Below are 17,341 nucleotides of genomic sequence, written 5' to 3'. Positions count from 1 at the left end.
CTCGCGCCCGTCTTTGCATACTTCCGACTCGCTAATTCGAATGATGACGGAAGGGTAGCCTCTTCCGTTCCCCCTACGCAGGTGAGAACAGCCGATCCACTCTGCGGGACACCGACGAATGGGAGCACGCCATTTCGGCGCGCATGAGCACTGGGTCCACGCCGTGGCGGCTCGGGTATAAACCCAGTCGAGGGCGTCCTTGAGCCTCAATCGCGTCCTGCAGTCCGGTGTCTTCCCACAAGACGAAAGACGTTGTATACTGATTCCACTCGTTCGTGAGACGGAAACTCTGACACACGAAGATGAGGGAGATAGTACACATCCAGGCGGGCCAATGTGGAAACCAAATCGGCGCCAAGGTGAGTGCGAAACTGCAGTAGTACAGCGGCGCTGTCTCCTTGGTTCATCCTAATACATGCCACGTTCTTCTACAGATAGCGTAGAGAACAACCATCCGCTACGGACTTCATGTTGTTGCATTCAACCATACAAAACGCCGCTCCCTCTTAGCGTGTCTCGATGGCGAATGAGACCATTCCTCTACTTTAGCTTTGTTACGTCCTCCTCCAGTCCCCCCGCCCCCCCATCCCATCAATGTCGTCTTCTTCATTCCTTCAGCAACTTGTGAAATCTAACAACGGGATCGTACGAACTTCCGCTCACCGATCTGCTTCATAGTGACAGCCTGTGTAGGGCGCGACTTGAATATATGTATATAGCAAGAAGCAACTCCCAATTGTTTTCGAGAATATCGAGTTTGAACATTTTACGCTTGCTTACGTACTTCGTACGGTCGCTGGCAACTAAGGATTTTGCGGCAAAGGGAGTAAGCACTTCGCCGGCCACTGTGGTCGAGCGGTTCTAGGCTCTTCAGACCGGAACCGCGCTTCTGCTATGGTCGCATGTTCGAATCCTGCCTCGGGGATGGATGTGTGTGATGTCCTTAGATTAGTTAGGTTTAAGTAGTTCTAAGTCTAAGGGACTGATGACGTCAGATGTTAAGTCCCATAGTGGTTCGAGCCATTTGAACTATTTTTTTTAATTTTATTTATCTATCTATTTATTTATTTATTTTTTGTGTAAGCACTTAGTTTCGTAAGCGCGAGTTCCGTTGATCGAATCTCGCTTCGGTACTCCTCGTAATTCTGACAACAGATATCCGTCGTCCGCAGCAAAATTGTGTGATGACGGAGAACTACGTAAGAGAGTAACCCAAGAGTGTATTACAACAGACACGTTGAAAAATCCATGCACATTCGACGTTCATTACAAGTGATGTACGTCAAAATAATTATTCATTTACATGTTTCTGTGGTCAATATCGTCCTCATTCGTACAGTGCTCCATATGTTACACATTGTACTTCCTACACATGTTTATGGAAATGGAAATGAGCGTGCCGGCCGTGTGGCCGAGCGGTTCTAGGCGCTTCAGTCCGGAACCGCGCGACCATGCCTCGGGCATGGATGTGTGTGATGTCCTTAGGTTAGTTAGGTTTAAGTAGTTCCACGATCTAGGGGACTGATGACCTCACATGTTAAGTCCCATAGTGCTCAGTGCCCTTTGGACCATTTTGAAATGAGCGTTTGCCGTCATTGGCCGGGAGGCCCCTTGCGGGGCAGATGCGGCCACCTTGGTGCAGGTCTTATTACATTCGACGCCACATTGGGCGACATGCGCGCCAGATGGGGATGAAATGATGATGAAGACAACACAACACCCAGTTCCTGAGCGGAGAAAATTCCCCGACCCAGCCAGGAATCGATACTCGGGCCCGGAGGACGGCAATCCGTCACGCTGACCACTCAGCTATCGGGGCGGATACACATGTTGATGAAACAATATACATAAAATGGCTATACTGATTTGATTGAAAGTTATTATGTATCCTTTTTTTTTCAGGCTCACTGTGAAAATTTTTTTCTCTTTTTTTTCGGGATAAAGATTATGGAAACAATAAATGAGTCATTGAATAATGAAATTGTGCGCAGTGGTAATAAGTAGGTGGGAAGAGAAAAACAAAAAACTGCAGGCAGGGGTGATTGGCTATGCAACTCGCACTCCTGAAACTAAACCCTTAACAAGCTCGTTTGCGAGCTTCTTGAGTACTAACGACGATGCAAAATATACAGGGTGTTACAAAAAGGTACGGCCAAACTTTCAGGAAACATTCCTCACACACAAAGAAAGAAAATATGTTATGTGGACATGTGACCGGAAACGCTTACTTTCCATGTTAGAGCTCATTTTGTTACTTCTCTTCAAATCACATTTATCATGGAATGAATCCCTCCGCTAGCGAGGATACATGCATCAACCCTCTGTCGCATAGAATCCCTGATGCGCTGATGCAGCCCTGGAGAATGGCGTATTGTATCACAGCCGTCCACAATACGAACACGAAGAGTCTCAATATTTGGTACCGGGGTTGCGTAGACAAGAGCTTTCAAATGCCCCCATAAATGAAAGTCAAGAGGGTTGAGGTCAGGAGAGCGTGGATGCCATGGAATTGGTCCGCCTCTACCAATCCATCGGTCACCGAATCTGTTGTTGAGAAGCGTACGAACACTTCGACTGAAATGTGCAGGAGCTCCATCGTGCATGAACCACATGTTGTGTCGTACTTGGAATGGCACATGTTCTAGCAGCACAGATAGAGTATCCCGTATGAAATCATGGCGGTGAATCGAGGAAGTACAGTACATACTGACAAAACTAAAATGAGCTCTAACATGGAAATTGAGCGTTTCCGGACACATATCCACATATCTTTTCTTTATTTGTGTGTGAGGAATGTTTCCTGAAAGTTTGGCCGTACCTTTTTGTAACACCCTGTATATACAAATTAGCATAAAATTTTGAAACTCGATTTTCTCGTAAAATATTGCGAGTTGCGCCTGCCTATTTACTTGTATTGAAGTCGTAGCCGCGCTCTACACAAGCTGTGAATATGAAACAAATCGGTGACCGGTCCCTTGGTTAGCACGCTTCTCACCTACCTGTACCTCCTACTCCCGCCGCCCTCCATGCGAAGCCATTGAAAAGCACTTTTCAGTGGCGCAACAGCGCCACAGCGCTTCAGTGGCGAACTATTGACGCCGCTGAGGGAATATTGCTTTCAAAAGCAGCCTTCACACGCGGCCACTTGGAGGCGCTGTTGATCAGCCAAACAGCGTGTCGCCGCATATGAACAACCGGCACGTGACGTCAGCGCAGCAGTAGAAGTAGCAGTAGCAGTAGCGGCACTATCAAAGCTGCTCATAGCAACAGCTGCTGAAGTAGTCAGTGGCGGCGTTCCGTGCCGTGCCATTTGAAGGCTCTGGCGCTGCAGAGAAGCACTTCAAATGGTTCAAATGCCTCTAAGCACTTTGGGACTTACGTCTGAGGTCAGCAGTCCCCTGGAACTTAACAAGCGGAGGCCACGACGTTTGGAACGCTGATTTAATGCAAACTTCGTACACTCGTAGTACTCCACGATGACAACAAAATGTGTAAGCAGTAGTGCGTACTTCTCAAGCGTTACTGAGAAAATCGCAAGGTAATATCGGTCGTCAAATATATACCTGTGCGTGGCCATTTTTACCATGAAGCGCCGGCAGCCGAGTGGATGTTCGGTCAGAGGGTTAGCTGCCCTCTGTAATAAAAAAACTGAGTTAATGGATCAACGACGAACTAAAACGGGTGTCTTGCGGCGTCTGCCCCGAAAAGATACCACGAACGAAAAAATGAGACCAAAAAAAAGTGGATAGCGTTAAAGCCCCGTTATCGCAGGGTCGCTGGATAGTCCCGCTCATCAGTTTTTTTTTATTTCTAACACAGTAATTTTCTTTACATTTATATTACAACTGATGTAATGGGAAAAACACCTGTAATCGGATTAACTTTTATTAAATTTACCATGTCATTTGGCAGTCTACAAACTTTTATTATCACAAATAATATAATATTCATAACTACTGACTAATAAACGGCCAAACGCATAAAGTGATACTGAAAATAACTGCTTGTCCGTGATTTGAGAAATCCCTTATACCTGGTAGGAGCCTGAAACTAATTATTACCTCCAAGTTTTGACCGGCACAGACGGCTTTGGAAAAATGTACAATTAATCGTCGCTTTCGACATTACGAGAACAATTTGCGGGATGGTATTTTTCGTAAAAGCATGAGAAACAAAGTTAAACGGCACCAGCTGCATTGAATAAATGCTATGTTTCCGCACACGCAAGGTTTTCCGTGTAAAAACAAACCTCGTTAACATTTTCAAAAACCTCTCTTTCAGCCGATAATTTGGGAGCAAACCATGCATAACGCAGCATTTCCTTAAATATCGGCACTGATCATTGGTCATGCAGTATCGAGTGTATTTTAACAGCGTCTTCACGAGAAGCAATTTCTCGTTCTCTTTCGATTAAATACGAACAATTTTGATGACACAGACAAGCATACATTTTCAGTATCACTTTATGCGTTTGATCGTTTACCAGTCAGTAGTTATGAATATTATATTGTTTGTGATGATAAAAAATTGTAGACTGCCAAATAACGTTGTAAATTTAACAAACCTTCATCCGATTACACGTATTTTCCCATTACATCAATTGCAATATAATTAGTAAAGAAAATGACTGTTAGATAAAAAGAAAAAACTGACGAGCGGGACTCGATCCAGCGACCCAGCGATTACGGGGCTTCAACGCTAACCACTTTTTTTACCACTTTTTTTTATTCCACAAAAACAGTAACAAAAATTGCTACAATGAAATGACATAAATAAGGTGACAAATAATTGCAGCCATAAATTACAGCATTCAAAGAATGAATCTTTAGCAGTAGCACAATTTAGCACCTTCACTGTGACCTTCAACTGGTGGCAGTTCAGCATGCTCATTTTCTTCTTCTGCAGCCTGGGGTTCCTCATCATCATTTCCCAGACCCAAATTAATCATTCAGTAAATCCTTTATGTGTGTTCCTTCCAGGGTAAATTCCGTGGACAAAAGAGCGGTCCCGAACAGCAACATCGCAAAATCATTCTTCACTGCCTTGATATTTTTGTCAGTTCCAGTCTTCTAAACGCATCCATAGGGAGTTCAAGATCTCACTCGGCTGCCGGCGCTTCATGTTAAAAATGGCCACGCACAGGTATATATTTGACAACCGAAATTATCTTACGATTTTCTCAATAACGCTTAAGAAGTACCCGCTACTGTTTACACATTTTGTTGTCCTAATGTAGTACTACGAGTGTACGAAGTTCGTAGTAAATCCGCGTTCCAAACATCGTGGCCTCCCCTTGTTAGAACTACTGTAAGTAGGCTGTTTAGGTTTTTATATTGGTAACGCCACGTAGCGCTCTGTATGAAAATCACTGGCTGTGCTGTGTGCAGTCTGTGGCTGGTTGGCGTTGTTGTAATATTCGCTATTGTAGTGTTGGGTAGTTGGATGCGAACAGCGCATAGCGTTGCGCAGTTGGAGGTGAGCCGCCAGCAGTGGTGGATGTGGGGGAAGAGATGGCGCACTTTTGAGAGCGGATGATATGGGCGTGTGTCCATCAGAGACAGTAAATTCGTAAGACTGCATGTCATGAACTTTTGAACACTGTTAAGGTAAATACATTGTTTGTTGTCTATCAAAATCTTTCATTTGCTAAGTATGCCTATCAGTAGTTAGTGCCTTCAGTAGTTAGAATCTTTTATTTAGCTGGCAGTATTGGCGCTCGCTGTATTGCAGTAGTTCGAGTAACGAAGATTTTTGTGAGGTAAGTGATTCATGAAAGGTATAGGTTATTGTTAGTCACGGCCATTCTTTTGTAGGGATTATTGAAAGTCAGATTGCGTTGTGCTGAAAATATTGTGTGTCACTCTATTGATGATCTGAATAAGTAAAGAGAGAAATGTCTGAGTACGTTCAGTTTTGCTCAGCTGTTTGAAAATCAAATAACGTAAGGGGTTTATCAGCACAATCATTCATGAATTTTTCTAAGGGGAGGTTTCACTACTTAAACCTAACTAACCTAAGGACATCACACACATCCATGCCCAAGGCAGGATTCGGACCTGCGACCGCAGCGGCAGCACGGTTCCGGACTGAAGGAGAAGCACTTCTCGGTGTCGTCGTATGAAGGGGCCCTAATAGGCTTTACTTCTGATTGCACAGAGGAATAGGGACACGACAGTATAACTTGGAGCAGGGATGTCCATTCCTAGGCCCGCAGACCGCGGGCGGCCCAGATCAAGTATCAGTGCGGCCCCAGAAGCTGGCATCCATCACACGAACGTTTTTCTTTTTTTTTCTCTTCTTTTTTTTAAAAAAAGAAAAGAAATGCCATAAAATTCCGTTTGTGTAAGGTACGGTAAATTGATTATTTTCAGTCTGAAATTCCCGTCATACGACGCTGTTCTTTGTTCTTAACATTGCCGCTTACGCTATACTGAACCCTCAGTCTCGTTCTTATAATCGGCCAATTCGTCAGACGCGTTGATCTGTTATCTTACGGCTACTTCAGTTGCAACTACGAAACCAGAGATGTAGGGACGTATAAGGTACCTAATTTGTGGAAATACAAGGCAGTTCTCTGTTACTTCTGCAGTAGAAGTTAGAAATTTTGATGTGGATTGCAATTACTGCCAATGTTTGCTCTCTGATAGTACTGTAATTCTGTCAGTATCGTAATTCAAATGTCACAATTATTCCACGATTTGTAATTACTTTTACCACGCGTGCGAAATAAAAAAAAAAAACAGCGACAAACTTTAGGGGCAGGTTCCTTATACCAAAAAAAGAAGGTAAGTCTGGTAAACAATGGCTCTAAAACGCATACCAGTACCTCAAGAGATATGAGGTCGGTACTATGAAACAAATCTTCTCTACTGCAAGCTCTTAGCTTTTCATATTTTGGGAGCAGGTAGTACTGACCAAAACAAGAAAAAATGTCCAGTAAACAGGCTCTTTAAGATGCATACCTTATGCGCTATGAGTACTTGTTCAGCAGAAGAGACATGTTTTACACTAGCGAAGATGAACGAGAGCCCATGTTAATTGGACATTTTTTCTTATTTCTGTATAAGGAACCTGTCCCTAAAGTTATTCGGCGTTTTTGAGGACGCCATGCATATAAAATTACTAATCAAATTTCAGGAATATAATATCAAATTAATTCCAGCTTGTTTTTTAGAATAAAGCATCGTAAATAGTTAATAATTACCTACATGTGTTAATTATACATTGTCATCGGACACAACCCTTTTTTGCCTCAACATGTATTGTTAGTGCTAGGTGCATTATGTGCGACCTGAAATACTCGTTTTCTTCCGATATGGTCCAGGTAAGTTAAAAGGTTGGACACCCCTACGTGGAGTGTACATTGTACATACAACGCCATTTTATTCCCGGATAGCTATTACTGGAATAGCGTTCCCATCCATTTAAGTTGGGATAACGGTAGAGCACAATGGATATTCTCGCATATGTAATTTCCATATTTATTAGTCACCGTCTGCAGAAATAGCGTCTTCAACATGGGCGACAAGCGTTCCAGGTCGCAAATCTACTAGCCTGAATTATACTCTGAAGCTAGTAGATGCTAAAATGAGTTTAAGAGCGTAGCACAAAACGCGAAAACTGCTGAGGTCTCATGCAGTGAAAATGTTAATGCAAAATATGTATTTAAATAAGCTTGTAAGATACCTGTATGTATAAAACAGCGATCTGTCTTACAATTAGTTAAAAGGTAGATTTATTGTTTGACCAATAAGAGACCTTTCTAATAAACTATGGAAAAAGTAAGCAACAACTGTTGTTGTTTAAATGTACACAGATATACAGTCTCTTTCAAATAATATCGTCTTTCGAAAAATTTCGAAAGGTTGTGGAACCAAACATGACAAAACTGTAAGTAGTATCTTTAGACAATAGGTAGTTGGGGTTAGAAAGGCGTTGTTTCTCTCGTTCATTTCTTTTTCTTAATGCAGGGCTTCCCAACGTGTGGTCCGCGGACCCCTTAGGGGTCCGCCGGCTCTTTCTAAGGGGTCCGCGGCCATCCTTCACCAAATCGTGTAAAATAATGAGTAAAATTATTGAATAAAAATGTGAAAATCAAATTCATCACTATTTTTTTTTTTCGTGTGAAAAACATGTGTAATTTTACTTCAGGTCGTATTCCCAAGCAGACTTTGCGGTTCCTAAGTGAGAGCGCATTCACAGTTTAGTGTCGGAGAATGTGGCTTCTCTGATCGACTGTTTCGCAACAATATGGAGGTCATTTGTGCGATGGCTCACGGCGGTAGATGCGCTGAAACCTTTTACGCATGCGCCGAGGGAGCTTTGTCGACCAATCACAGCGCTCACTGGCATCTATGCTTGCTTTGTCAGTGCTTTTCATAAGTCGATTTTTGACCTTCAAGTTGTTTTCATTCTAAACCAAAGACCATTGATACTTTGGGGGGGGGGGGAGGGGGTCATTGGGCACATGGAGCTAGCATTAAGAAACTTTCAGTTCCCATGGGTTTAAAGTTACTGTGCTCTTGACTGACTAGGGGTCCACCATGGATTTTCAACTGAAAAAGGGTCCACCAGCTGAAAAGGTTGGGAAGCCCTGTCTTAATGTATGAAGTCCCATCATGTGTGGGCACAAACTCCACACATATAAAATGGTAAGAGTTTCAGGTGTGCTAGAACTTATAGGAGGTAAGGCTTCACTTGTTTATTACTCGCTTTTTGTTTATATATTCATAGCTTATTGGTCATCCATTTCTCAGAATTATCAATGCACATCCGATCATTATAATGTTTACTACTTTTTCTATATATTCACTTATGTAAATGTTTTTCTTGATAACTGTGTTTATTTCCCAAAACTTGTGAATAGAGTTTAAGACATGTTAGGAAACGACCAACCAGCCAAAGTTGTAAATTTCACTTTACTTATTCACTCAATGACTCGTTTCGGTCCACGACCCATCGTAACAGATATTCAAAATGGTATTTTCGAAAACGCAAAAACCATGACAAAAATGAGCAAAGAAGCAGTTACGCCGTGTAATGACCTACAATTATTTCAGTACGCTGGAAGTTCGTCAACGATCAACCAGTTGTAAGAGTAAGAAACCACTGGATTATTTGATGATGTGTTTGGTACACTCCCTATTTTAATATGAGCATAGTAGGTCGCAATCCTCAGTCGTCATACCATTACAAGCAACATCATAACTGTCATGAATGGTGCTCTAGTCAAAGACCAACACATTAAGCATATTCCCCCCCACGTATTCGAAATAATGCACCGTCGTTGAACTGTGTTATTGCATTTTTCTTCTGTACAATCTAGATTTTACGGCTTTTACACCATTATCGAGAGCAGTGTTAAAAGTTCTTAAACCGTTAACACGTCATATCTGGTAAAGTCAACCAAAGTATGTAAACAAGATTAGCAAATGCCTTTATGATGTGGCTATTAAGGTGATGGATGTTTCTATGCCGCAAACAATTTAAGGCACCCAACAATGTTCTCGCCAAATCAGTACTAACGCAAAATTAAGCAGTTTGAATCTGTGGCGGAGACTTGATTTTTGTTTCGAATTAGATCAAAATATTCTGTGTCTCATTTACATTCTAATTTATTTTAAATTGTTAACTGGTTGCGGATTTGCAGTCCCGAAACTGCTCATCGTCTGATTGACTTTTATAAAGTTAATACTAGTAACAAAATGCTCTTGAAGGGCTGTTCGTTCATTTCTGCAAACATGTTAATATTTACGAGACAGCTGATTTACGAAGACAATCATGCATCAGATTTATTACACAGTTACATAAAATCTCAGAGAAAACACATGCGGGAGGACCGCAGTGAAAATTCTGTTGTAGATTTCTCTTGAATCTCTCCAAAGGAAAGCCGGTGTAACTGTTTACACAAAGTCAACACCAGACCCACACTCTTTTTTCGTGCGGTCGCAACGATACTTAAATCTAACAGGTACGAAATCTATGGGACTTAAAGGGCAAGTACGTTGTACAAATATGAAATATTTTCATACTTGTTCGTTCATTTCTGCAAACATGTTAATATTTACGAGACAGCTGATTTACGAAGACAATCATGCATCAGATTTATTACACAGTTACATAAAATCTCAGAGAAAACACATGCGGGAGGACCGCAGTGAAAATTCTGTTGTAGATTTCTCTTGAATCTCTCCAAAGGAAAGCCGGTGTAACTGTTTACACAAAGTCAACACCAGACCCACACTCTTTTTTCGTGCGGTCGCAACGATACTTAAATCTAACAGGTACGAAATCTATGGGACTTAAAGGGCAAGTACGTTGTACAAATATGAAATATTTTCATACTTATAGATCAGCTACAATCGATATTCAACAATAATTTAACAACTCGGAAAGAATGTAATCAGTCTGCCCATTCCTGGGGCTCCACTGTTTCCGATTCAGCTGGTGAATTTTTCGGTCAAACCTATCCCGAAACATAAATATAACTTGGAAATATTTTCATAGAAATTGCGAGGACAGAATTTGTTACCTGTTTAGTGGTAAATGTAGACGTCTTTGTAAGTAGGCTGTTTAGGTTTTTATATTGGTAACGCCACGTAACGCTCTGTACGAAAATCACTGGCGGTGCTGTGTGCAGTCTGTGGCTGATTGGCATTGTTGTAATATTCGCTACTGTAGTGCTAGGCAGTTGGATGTGAACAGCGCGTAGCGTTGCGCAGTTGGAGGTGAACCGCGAGCAGTGATGGATGTGGGGAGAGAGATAGCAGAGTTTTGAGAGCGGATGATCTGGACGTGTGTCCATCAGAGACAGTAAATTTGTAAGACTGGATGTCATGAATTGATATATATATATAGGGTGAGTCACCTAACATTACCGCTGGATATATTTCGTAAACCACATCAAATACTGACGAATCGATTCCACAGACCGAACGTGAGGAGAGAGGCTTGTGTAATTGGTTAATACAAACCATAAAAAATGCACGTAAGTATGTTTTTTTTAACACAAACCTACGTTTTTTAAATGGAACCCCGTTAGGTTTGTCAGCACATCTGAACATATAAACAAATACGTAATCAGTGCCGTCTTTTGCATTGTAAAATGTTAATTACATCCGGAGATATTATAACCTAAAGTTGAATTACGTAGGGATCCAGAGGGAACGGTGATGGACCTTAGGTACAGAAGAGACTAGAACAGCACATTACGTCCACATGCTAACACCTTATTATTGGTCTTTTTCACTGAAGCACATGTACATTACCATGAGGGGTGAGGTACACGTTCGACGGGTGTTTCATAGGACGTGGAGGACGCATAAATTGGCCAGCCCGTTCTCCTTATCTTACAGTTCTGGACTTCTTTCTGTGGGGTACGTTAAAGGAGAATGTGTACCGTGATGTGTCTACAACCCTAGAGGATATGAAACAACGTATTGTGGCAGCCTGCGCCGACATTACACCAGATGTACTGCGGCGTGTACGACATTCATTACGCCAGAGATTGCAATTGTGTGCAGTAAATGATGGCCACCACATTGAACATCTATTGGCCTGACATGTCGGGACACACTCTATTCCACTCCGTAACTGAAAACGGAAACCACGTGTGTACGTGTACCTCACCCCTCATGGTAATGTACATGTGCGTCAGTGAAAAAGACCAATAAAAAGGTGTTAGCATGTAGACGTAATGTGCTGTTCCAGTCTCTTCTGTACCTAAAGTCCATCACCGTTCCCTTTGGATCCCTACGTAATTCGGTGCTCTCCGATACACACGATCGAACAGCGGAGGAGTGGTACTCAAGCGTCAACTTTAGGTTCAATATCTCCGGATGCAATTAACATTTTACAATGCAACAAACGGCACTAATTACGTATTTGTTTATATGTTCAGTTGTGCTAACAAAACTAACGGGGTTCCATTTAAAAAAACGTAGGTTTGTGTTAAAAAACATACTTCCGTGCATTTTTTTATGGTTTGTATTAACCAATTACACTAGCCTCTCTCCTCACGTTCGGCCTGTGGAATCGATTCGTCAGTATTTGATGTGGTTTACGAAATATATCCAGCGGTAACGTTAGGTGACTCACCCTGTGTATATACACACACACACACATATATATATATATATATATATATATATATATATATATATATATATATACGTAATGACTTTTGAACACTATTAAGGTAAATACATTGTTTGTTCTTTATCAAAATCTTTAATTTGCTAACTATGCCTATCAGTAGTTAGTGACTTAAGTAGTTAGAATCTTCTGGCAGTATTGGCGCTCGCTGTATTGCAGTAGTTTGAGTAACGAAGATTTTTGTGAGGTAAGTGATTCATGAAAGGTATAGGTTATTGTTAGTCAGGGCCATTCTTTTGTTGGGATTATTAAAAGTCTGATTGCATTGCGCTAAAGATATTGTCTGTCAGTTTAGTGTTGATCAGAATAAGTAAAGAGAGTAATGTCTGAGTACGTTCAGTTTTGCTCAGCTGTTTGAAAAGCAAGTAATGGAAGAGGTTTATCAGTACAGTCATTCATAAATTTTTCTAAGGGGACGTGTTTCATCTTGTAATACGATCTTCGATTTTGGGTTATGTGGGTTATGTTTTTCGTGAAACTTCCTGGCAGATTAAAACTGTGTGCCGGACCGAGACTCGAACTCGGGACCTTTACCTTTCGCGGACAGGTGCTCCACCTTCTGAGCTACCCAAGCACGACTCACGCCCCGTCCTCACAGCTTTACTTCTGCCAGTACCACGCCTCCTACCTTCCAAACTTTACAGAAGCTCTCCTGCGAGCTTTGCAGAACTAGCACCCCTGAAAGAATGGAGATGGGGATGGGGGATGTTTCCAGAATGAGATTTTCACTCTGCAGCGGAGTGTGCGCTGATACGAAACTTCCTGGCAGATTAAAACTGTGTGCGAGGTACTGGCAGAAGTAAGTGAGGACGGGGCGTGAGTCGTGCTTGGGTAGCTCAGTGGTAGAGCACTTACCCGCGAAAGGCAAACGTGTCGAGTTCGAGTCTCGGTCCTGCGATATATCAAGCTTAGTATTCGTGTTAGTTTCTAGGATATATGGCTCCGTGTTGTACTAGATGAGACACAAACTGCAAGTATTATTGGTTTCCCCACTTCAGTTAATCGTTACCTCTAACATCAAACGTCACTTCCAATTCATTCCGTCTTTGGGTTATCGGAAAATGATGTCTCCCATCGTATGTGTACATTACTTGTTGCTCTGTGTGCGGATATGGAGTACTCTTTCCCCTCAGTAACAACTCCTGTTTGGCTGAGGAGCTTCACTTTACTCGCACACAGCTTTCGAGAGTGCTAATTAAGTAAGGTCCTCTAGCAAGCCAACCGGTAATTCTGAAATATAATATTAATAAATTAACTGTTGAATGAGAGGGTCGTCACTAGCTGAATTTAATGTCAAGGACTGATCAGTAAAGTTGCGCACCTATTATGGCATTATGACGGTGGTTCTACAGTGAGATACAATAAAAACTTCGTGACTCATGAACAAAATGTATATTTATTACTTCGAGACTACAGAAAACGTAGCAAAGTGCTCTGCTAACAAGCGGTTCTAGGTGCTTCAGTCTGAAACCGTGCGACCGCTACGGTCGCAGGTTCGAATCCTGCCTCGGGTATGGATGTGTGTGATGTCCTTTGGTTACTTAGGTTAAAGTACTTCTAAGTTCTAGGGGACTGGTGACCTCAGATGTTAAGTCCCATAGTACTTAGATCCATTTGAGCTCTGCTAAAATTATCCAAATAAGTTCATATTGACTCCTGTAACGAAATATATAGTGGCAAAAACATCGAATGAGTGTTAGGTTCGTGCATAAATTCGTATTGATTTTGTTTCGTATGTTGGTATTCCAGTTTCTTTAGGTTTATTTACAGATTGCCACTTTTTTATTTGTACTTCTGTTGCTATTTGAGTTTACATATTGTCATATTGCCATTTGGAGATAGTGAGTGTAGTTGTGAATGCTAGAAAATGGAGTGGCAAGTGGAGAAATCGGAACATTTCCGACCCATTCTTCGGTTTGAGGGGTGGCAGCAGATTATTCGGCCAGAAACGTTTGCGCCATGTATCAGGATAATGGACAGAACACGTCAAGAAAATGTTTTCCTCGTTTTAAGGAGGATCGTTTTGATATTAAATCGTTTTGCCATTAAAGACTCTCCATGTTCAGGAAGACCTTTGGGGTTTGATGGAGATCGTTTAAACACTTTCATCCACAATGATCTACGTCACTGTACTCGAGGGCTTGAAAATGTGATGAGCTGTCATCACTGCACCATGGTGCGACATTTGCATGCAGTGGGGAAGGTTCAAAACTCGGGTGTATGAGTACCGCACGGTGTAAGACAAAATAACAAAAATCAGCAGGTGGCCGTATGTGCATCTCTGCTTACTCGCCATCAGTTGGCTTCTGAACAACACCGACCATTTCTATCAAGTGTCGCAGTGTCTTTATGCTAAGATAAGGAAGAGAAAGGAATTGCTGAGCCCAAACAAAGCGGCGATCCCCGTTGTAAGACCTGCACTCGTCCACAAAAGATAATGCTAAAAATTTGGTGGAACAGTGACGGTGTGGTTTTCCCCGAGGTGTAACCATAACTGCTGACATTCACAACTGAGACGTCTTGCAGATGCAGTCCAAGAACAACGACCAGGAAGACTGCGTGACATAATGCTCTCCAAGCATTAATTCCAGTTTGGGGGTCTGCTGTTATGGTTAAAATTACGTGGCATGTTAATTTTAAGGGGTGGCCAGATGCCCTCCCTGTCGCACCCCGTACCTTCAGGGACGGAAGCAGTGTACCCCAGCTGTCTGCACCTCGTGTAAGCCATGGGATAGTGCGAACGTTTTCAAATATCTGCGAGTAGTGCAACTGAGGCGGAACGTGGGGATCAGCCCGGTATTCACCTAGCGGGATGTGGAAAACCGCCTAAAAACAACCTCCAGGTTGGCCGGCACACCGGCCCTCGTCGTTAGTCCGCCGGGCGGATTCGAACCAGGGCCGGCGAGCCAATCCCAGTCCAGGAAGCAACGCGTTAGCGCTCTCGGCTACCCTGGCGGATCGCTTGAAGAAATGCTACTCCACGACAAGGCCCGCCCACAATCTGCTAGTCTGACAAAAATCAGTGTACAGTGGTTCGGCTCTGAAGTCATTCAACACCCACCTTATTCATCTGAGTTTGATCCCTCAGATTTTCAGCTGTTCTGCTCTTTATCAAACAACCTTCAAGGATCTTCTTTCCGAGTGACAATGCGCTCCGAACATGTCACGACGAGTTCTTCGCCTCAAAACCAGTGCTTTCTACAATCGCAGAATCGAAAAGTTATCCCACCGTTGGCAGACTCTTGTAAACAGTGAAGGATAATATGTTATTGCTGACTAAAGTCCCTGTTATGAGTATGTGTTACGTTTATTAAACTTATGGAAAACCGCTACGGCCGGCCGCTGTGGCCGTGCGGTTCTAGGCGCTTCAGTCTGGAACCGTGAGACCGCTGCGATCGCAGGTTCCAATCCTGCCTCGGGCATGGATGTGTGTACTGTCCTTAGGTTAGTTAGGTGTAAGTAGTTCTAAGTTGTAGGGGACTATTGACCTCAGGTGCTAAGTCCCATAGTGCTCAGAGCCATTTGAGCCATTTTTGAAAACCGCTACGAAGTTATGCTCGAGCACAATTATTTACATGTTATCAAAACCAGTAAGAATACGTAAGTATTAGCTTTGCAATATTTTTCACAGAAGTACGGTAGCACACATGGATGAGTAACTACGACAAGTAATAGTAGTTGTTCATCTTTGTGTGGTACCGCACTTTCATGGTTCAAATGGTTCAAATGGCTCTGAGCACTATGGGACTCAACTGCTGAGGTCATTAGTCCCCTAGAACTTAGAACTAGTTAAACTTAACTAACCTAAGGACATCACAAACATCCATGCCCGAGGCAGGATTCGAACCTGCGACCGTAGCGGTCTTGCGGTTCCAGACTGCAGCGCCTTTAACCGCACGGCCGCACTTTCATGAAACATATTACGTAGAGGGCATTTTGCAGCTGCTGGGGCACACCAATCATCTGTCAAGCTGCAGTCAAGGGCGAAGTACTTGTTGCATAGGTTTCAGCAGCCTTATTTCGAAATGAGGAAACAGCTAATCGCCATATTCCTCGCCACAAGCCAGGGCTCTTCCTCTTGTTACAAAACAATAATATTTTATTATTTTTAGCTCGAGATATCTATAGCTGTCCTTTTTTATTTGTATATTCGTACTGTAGTAAATAACTTTCTGTGCGAATCATTTGTTATTTTGGGACTCGCAGTTTCATGCCATGGTCCAATAACATGCATGCCCTCTCTCTCTTTAAAAACCTCCATCCCCTCGACTGTGGTGGGCGGGAGAAATTACTTGCAAGTGCCGCAACGGATTTCTGCAGGAAAACATTTGTGGAATGCTCTGCCTGGGGTTGGCCGGAAATTGTTCCCGCCAGAGTGATCCTATAGTTGGTAATGTACACCGCAAGCACATGCCATGACGTAATTATCTCGCAAAACCCGTTCGTCACGAAGAATTCTCAGTGTATCAGTCTAGCGAAGTGTGCAGTTAGAATCCTACTGTGTGCTTAAGAATAATAACAAACCACAAGCATGACCACTATCAACATTTACAAGTTCGTCTCAACATGAAGTTCGAATGAGCTACTCCAGTACCAAATAAGATGCTAGAGACGACTACCAGCTCTAAAGGTACAACGACATAATTCGCGGACACTTTAATCACGACGAAGGTGTCTAACTACACACCATTAGGTGATACAAAGACTATGACAGCTGGCAGCACAGTTGCTATAGTTGGAGTCACAAATGATGTCGGTCGAATTTACGCATGTTCTGAGCACCTACGTCACGCATTCTCCGAAAGCCAATGAGCATTAAGTAACATTGTGAACACTCTGCCGTAACTAATACGAGCATTAAACGTGATCGTAGCGAATTATTTAGTGAATCTCTATTCTATTTGTTGTGAGCTGTCATCGCTGATAGTGGTGATACGCGATAAATTCTGCAGAAGCAAGCGAAAGACATAATTTGCAGCATATACGTTTTCTTCGAGCGAAGCATGTGCGTGCGCTTACCGCAACTGTCGTTTGGAATCGTCAGTAATGCAATACGCGTCTATGCATCGACGCGTGCGAACCGTCATCGCCGGCCGGGGTGGCCGAGCGGTTCTAGGCGCTTCAGTCTACGGCCGCAGGTTCGAATCCTGCCTCGGGCATGGTTGTGTGTGATGTCCTTAGGTTGGTT

The 17,341-nt window shown here is 42.8% G+C and overlaps 1 protein-coding gene across 1 annotated transcript in view; it reads left to right on the top strand.

Moving 5' to 3' along the window:
• The first annotated feature begins 302 nt into the window (after positions 1-302).
• LOC126416072 (tubulin beta-1 chain-like) overlaps positions 303-17,341 on the top strand; it is a 79,080-nt gene continuing 62,041 nt past the window's right edge. The window contains exon 1 of the mRNA XM_050083553.1: positions 303-359. Within this exon, the coding sequence (XP_049939510.1) occupies positions 303-359 (57 nt within the window). The remainder of the gene's footprint in view (positions 360-17,341) is intronic.

Source organism: Schistocerca serialis, chromosome 8 (genome assembly GCF_023864345.2).
Source record: "Schistocerca serialis cubense isolate TAMUIC-IGC-003099 chromosome 8, iqSchSeri2.2, whole genome shotgun sequence".
In the NCBI taxonomy this organism is placed as follows: domain Eukaryota; kingdom Metazoa; phylum Arthropoda; class Insecta; order Orthoptera; family Acrididae; genus Schistocerca; species Schistocerca serialis.
Note: the sequence above shows the minus strand (reverse complement) of the source record. Positions and strands in the feature narration are given on the sequence as shown.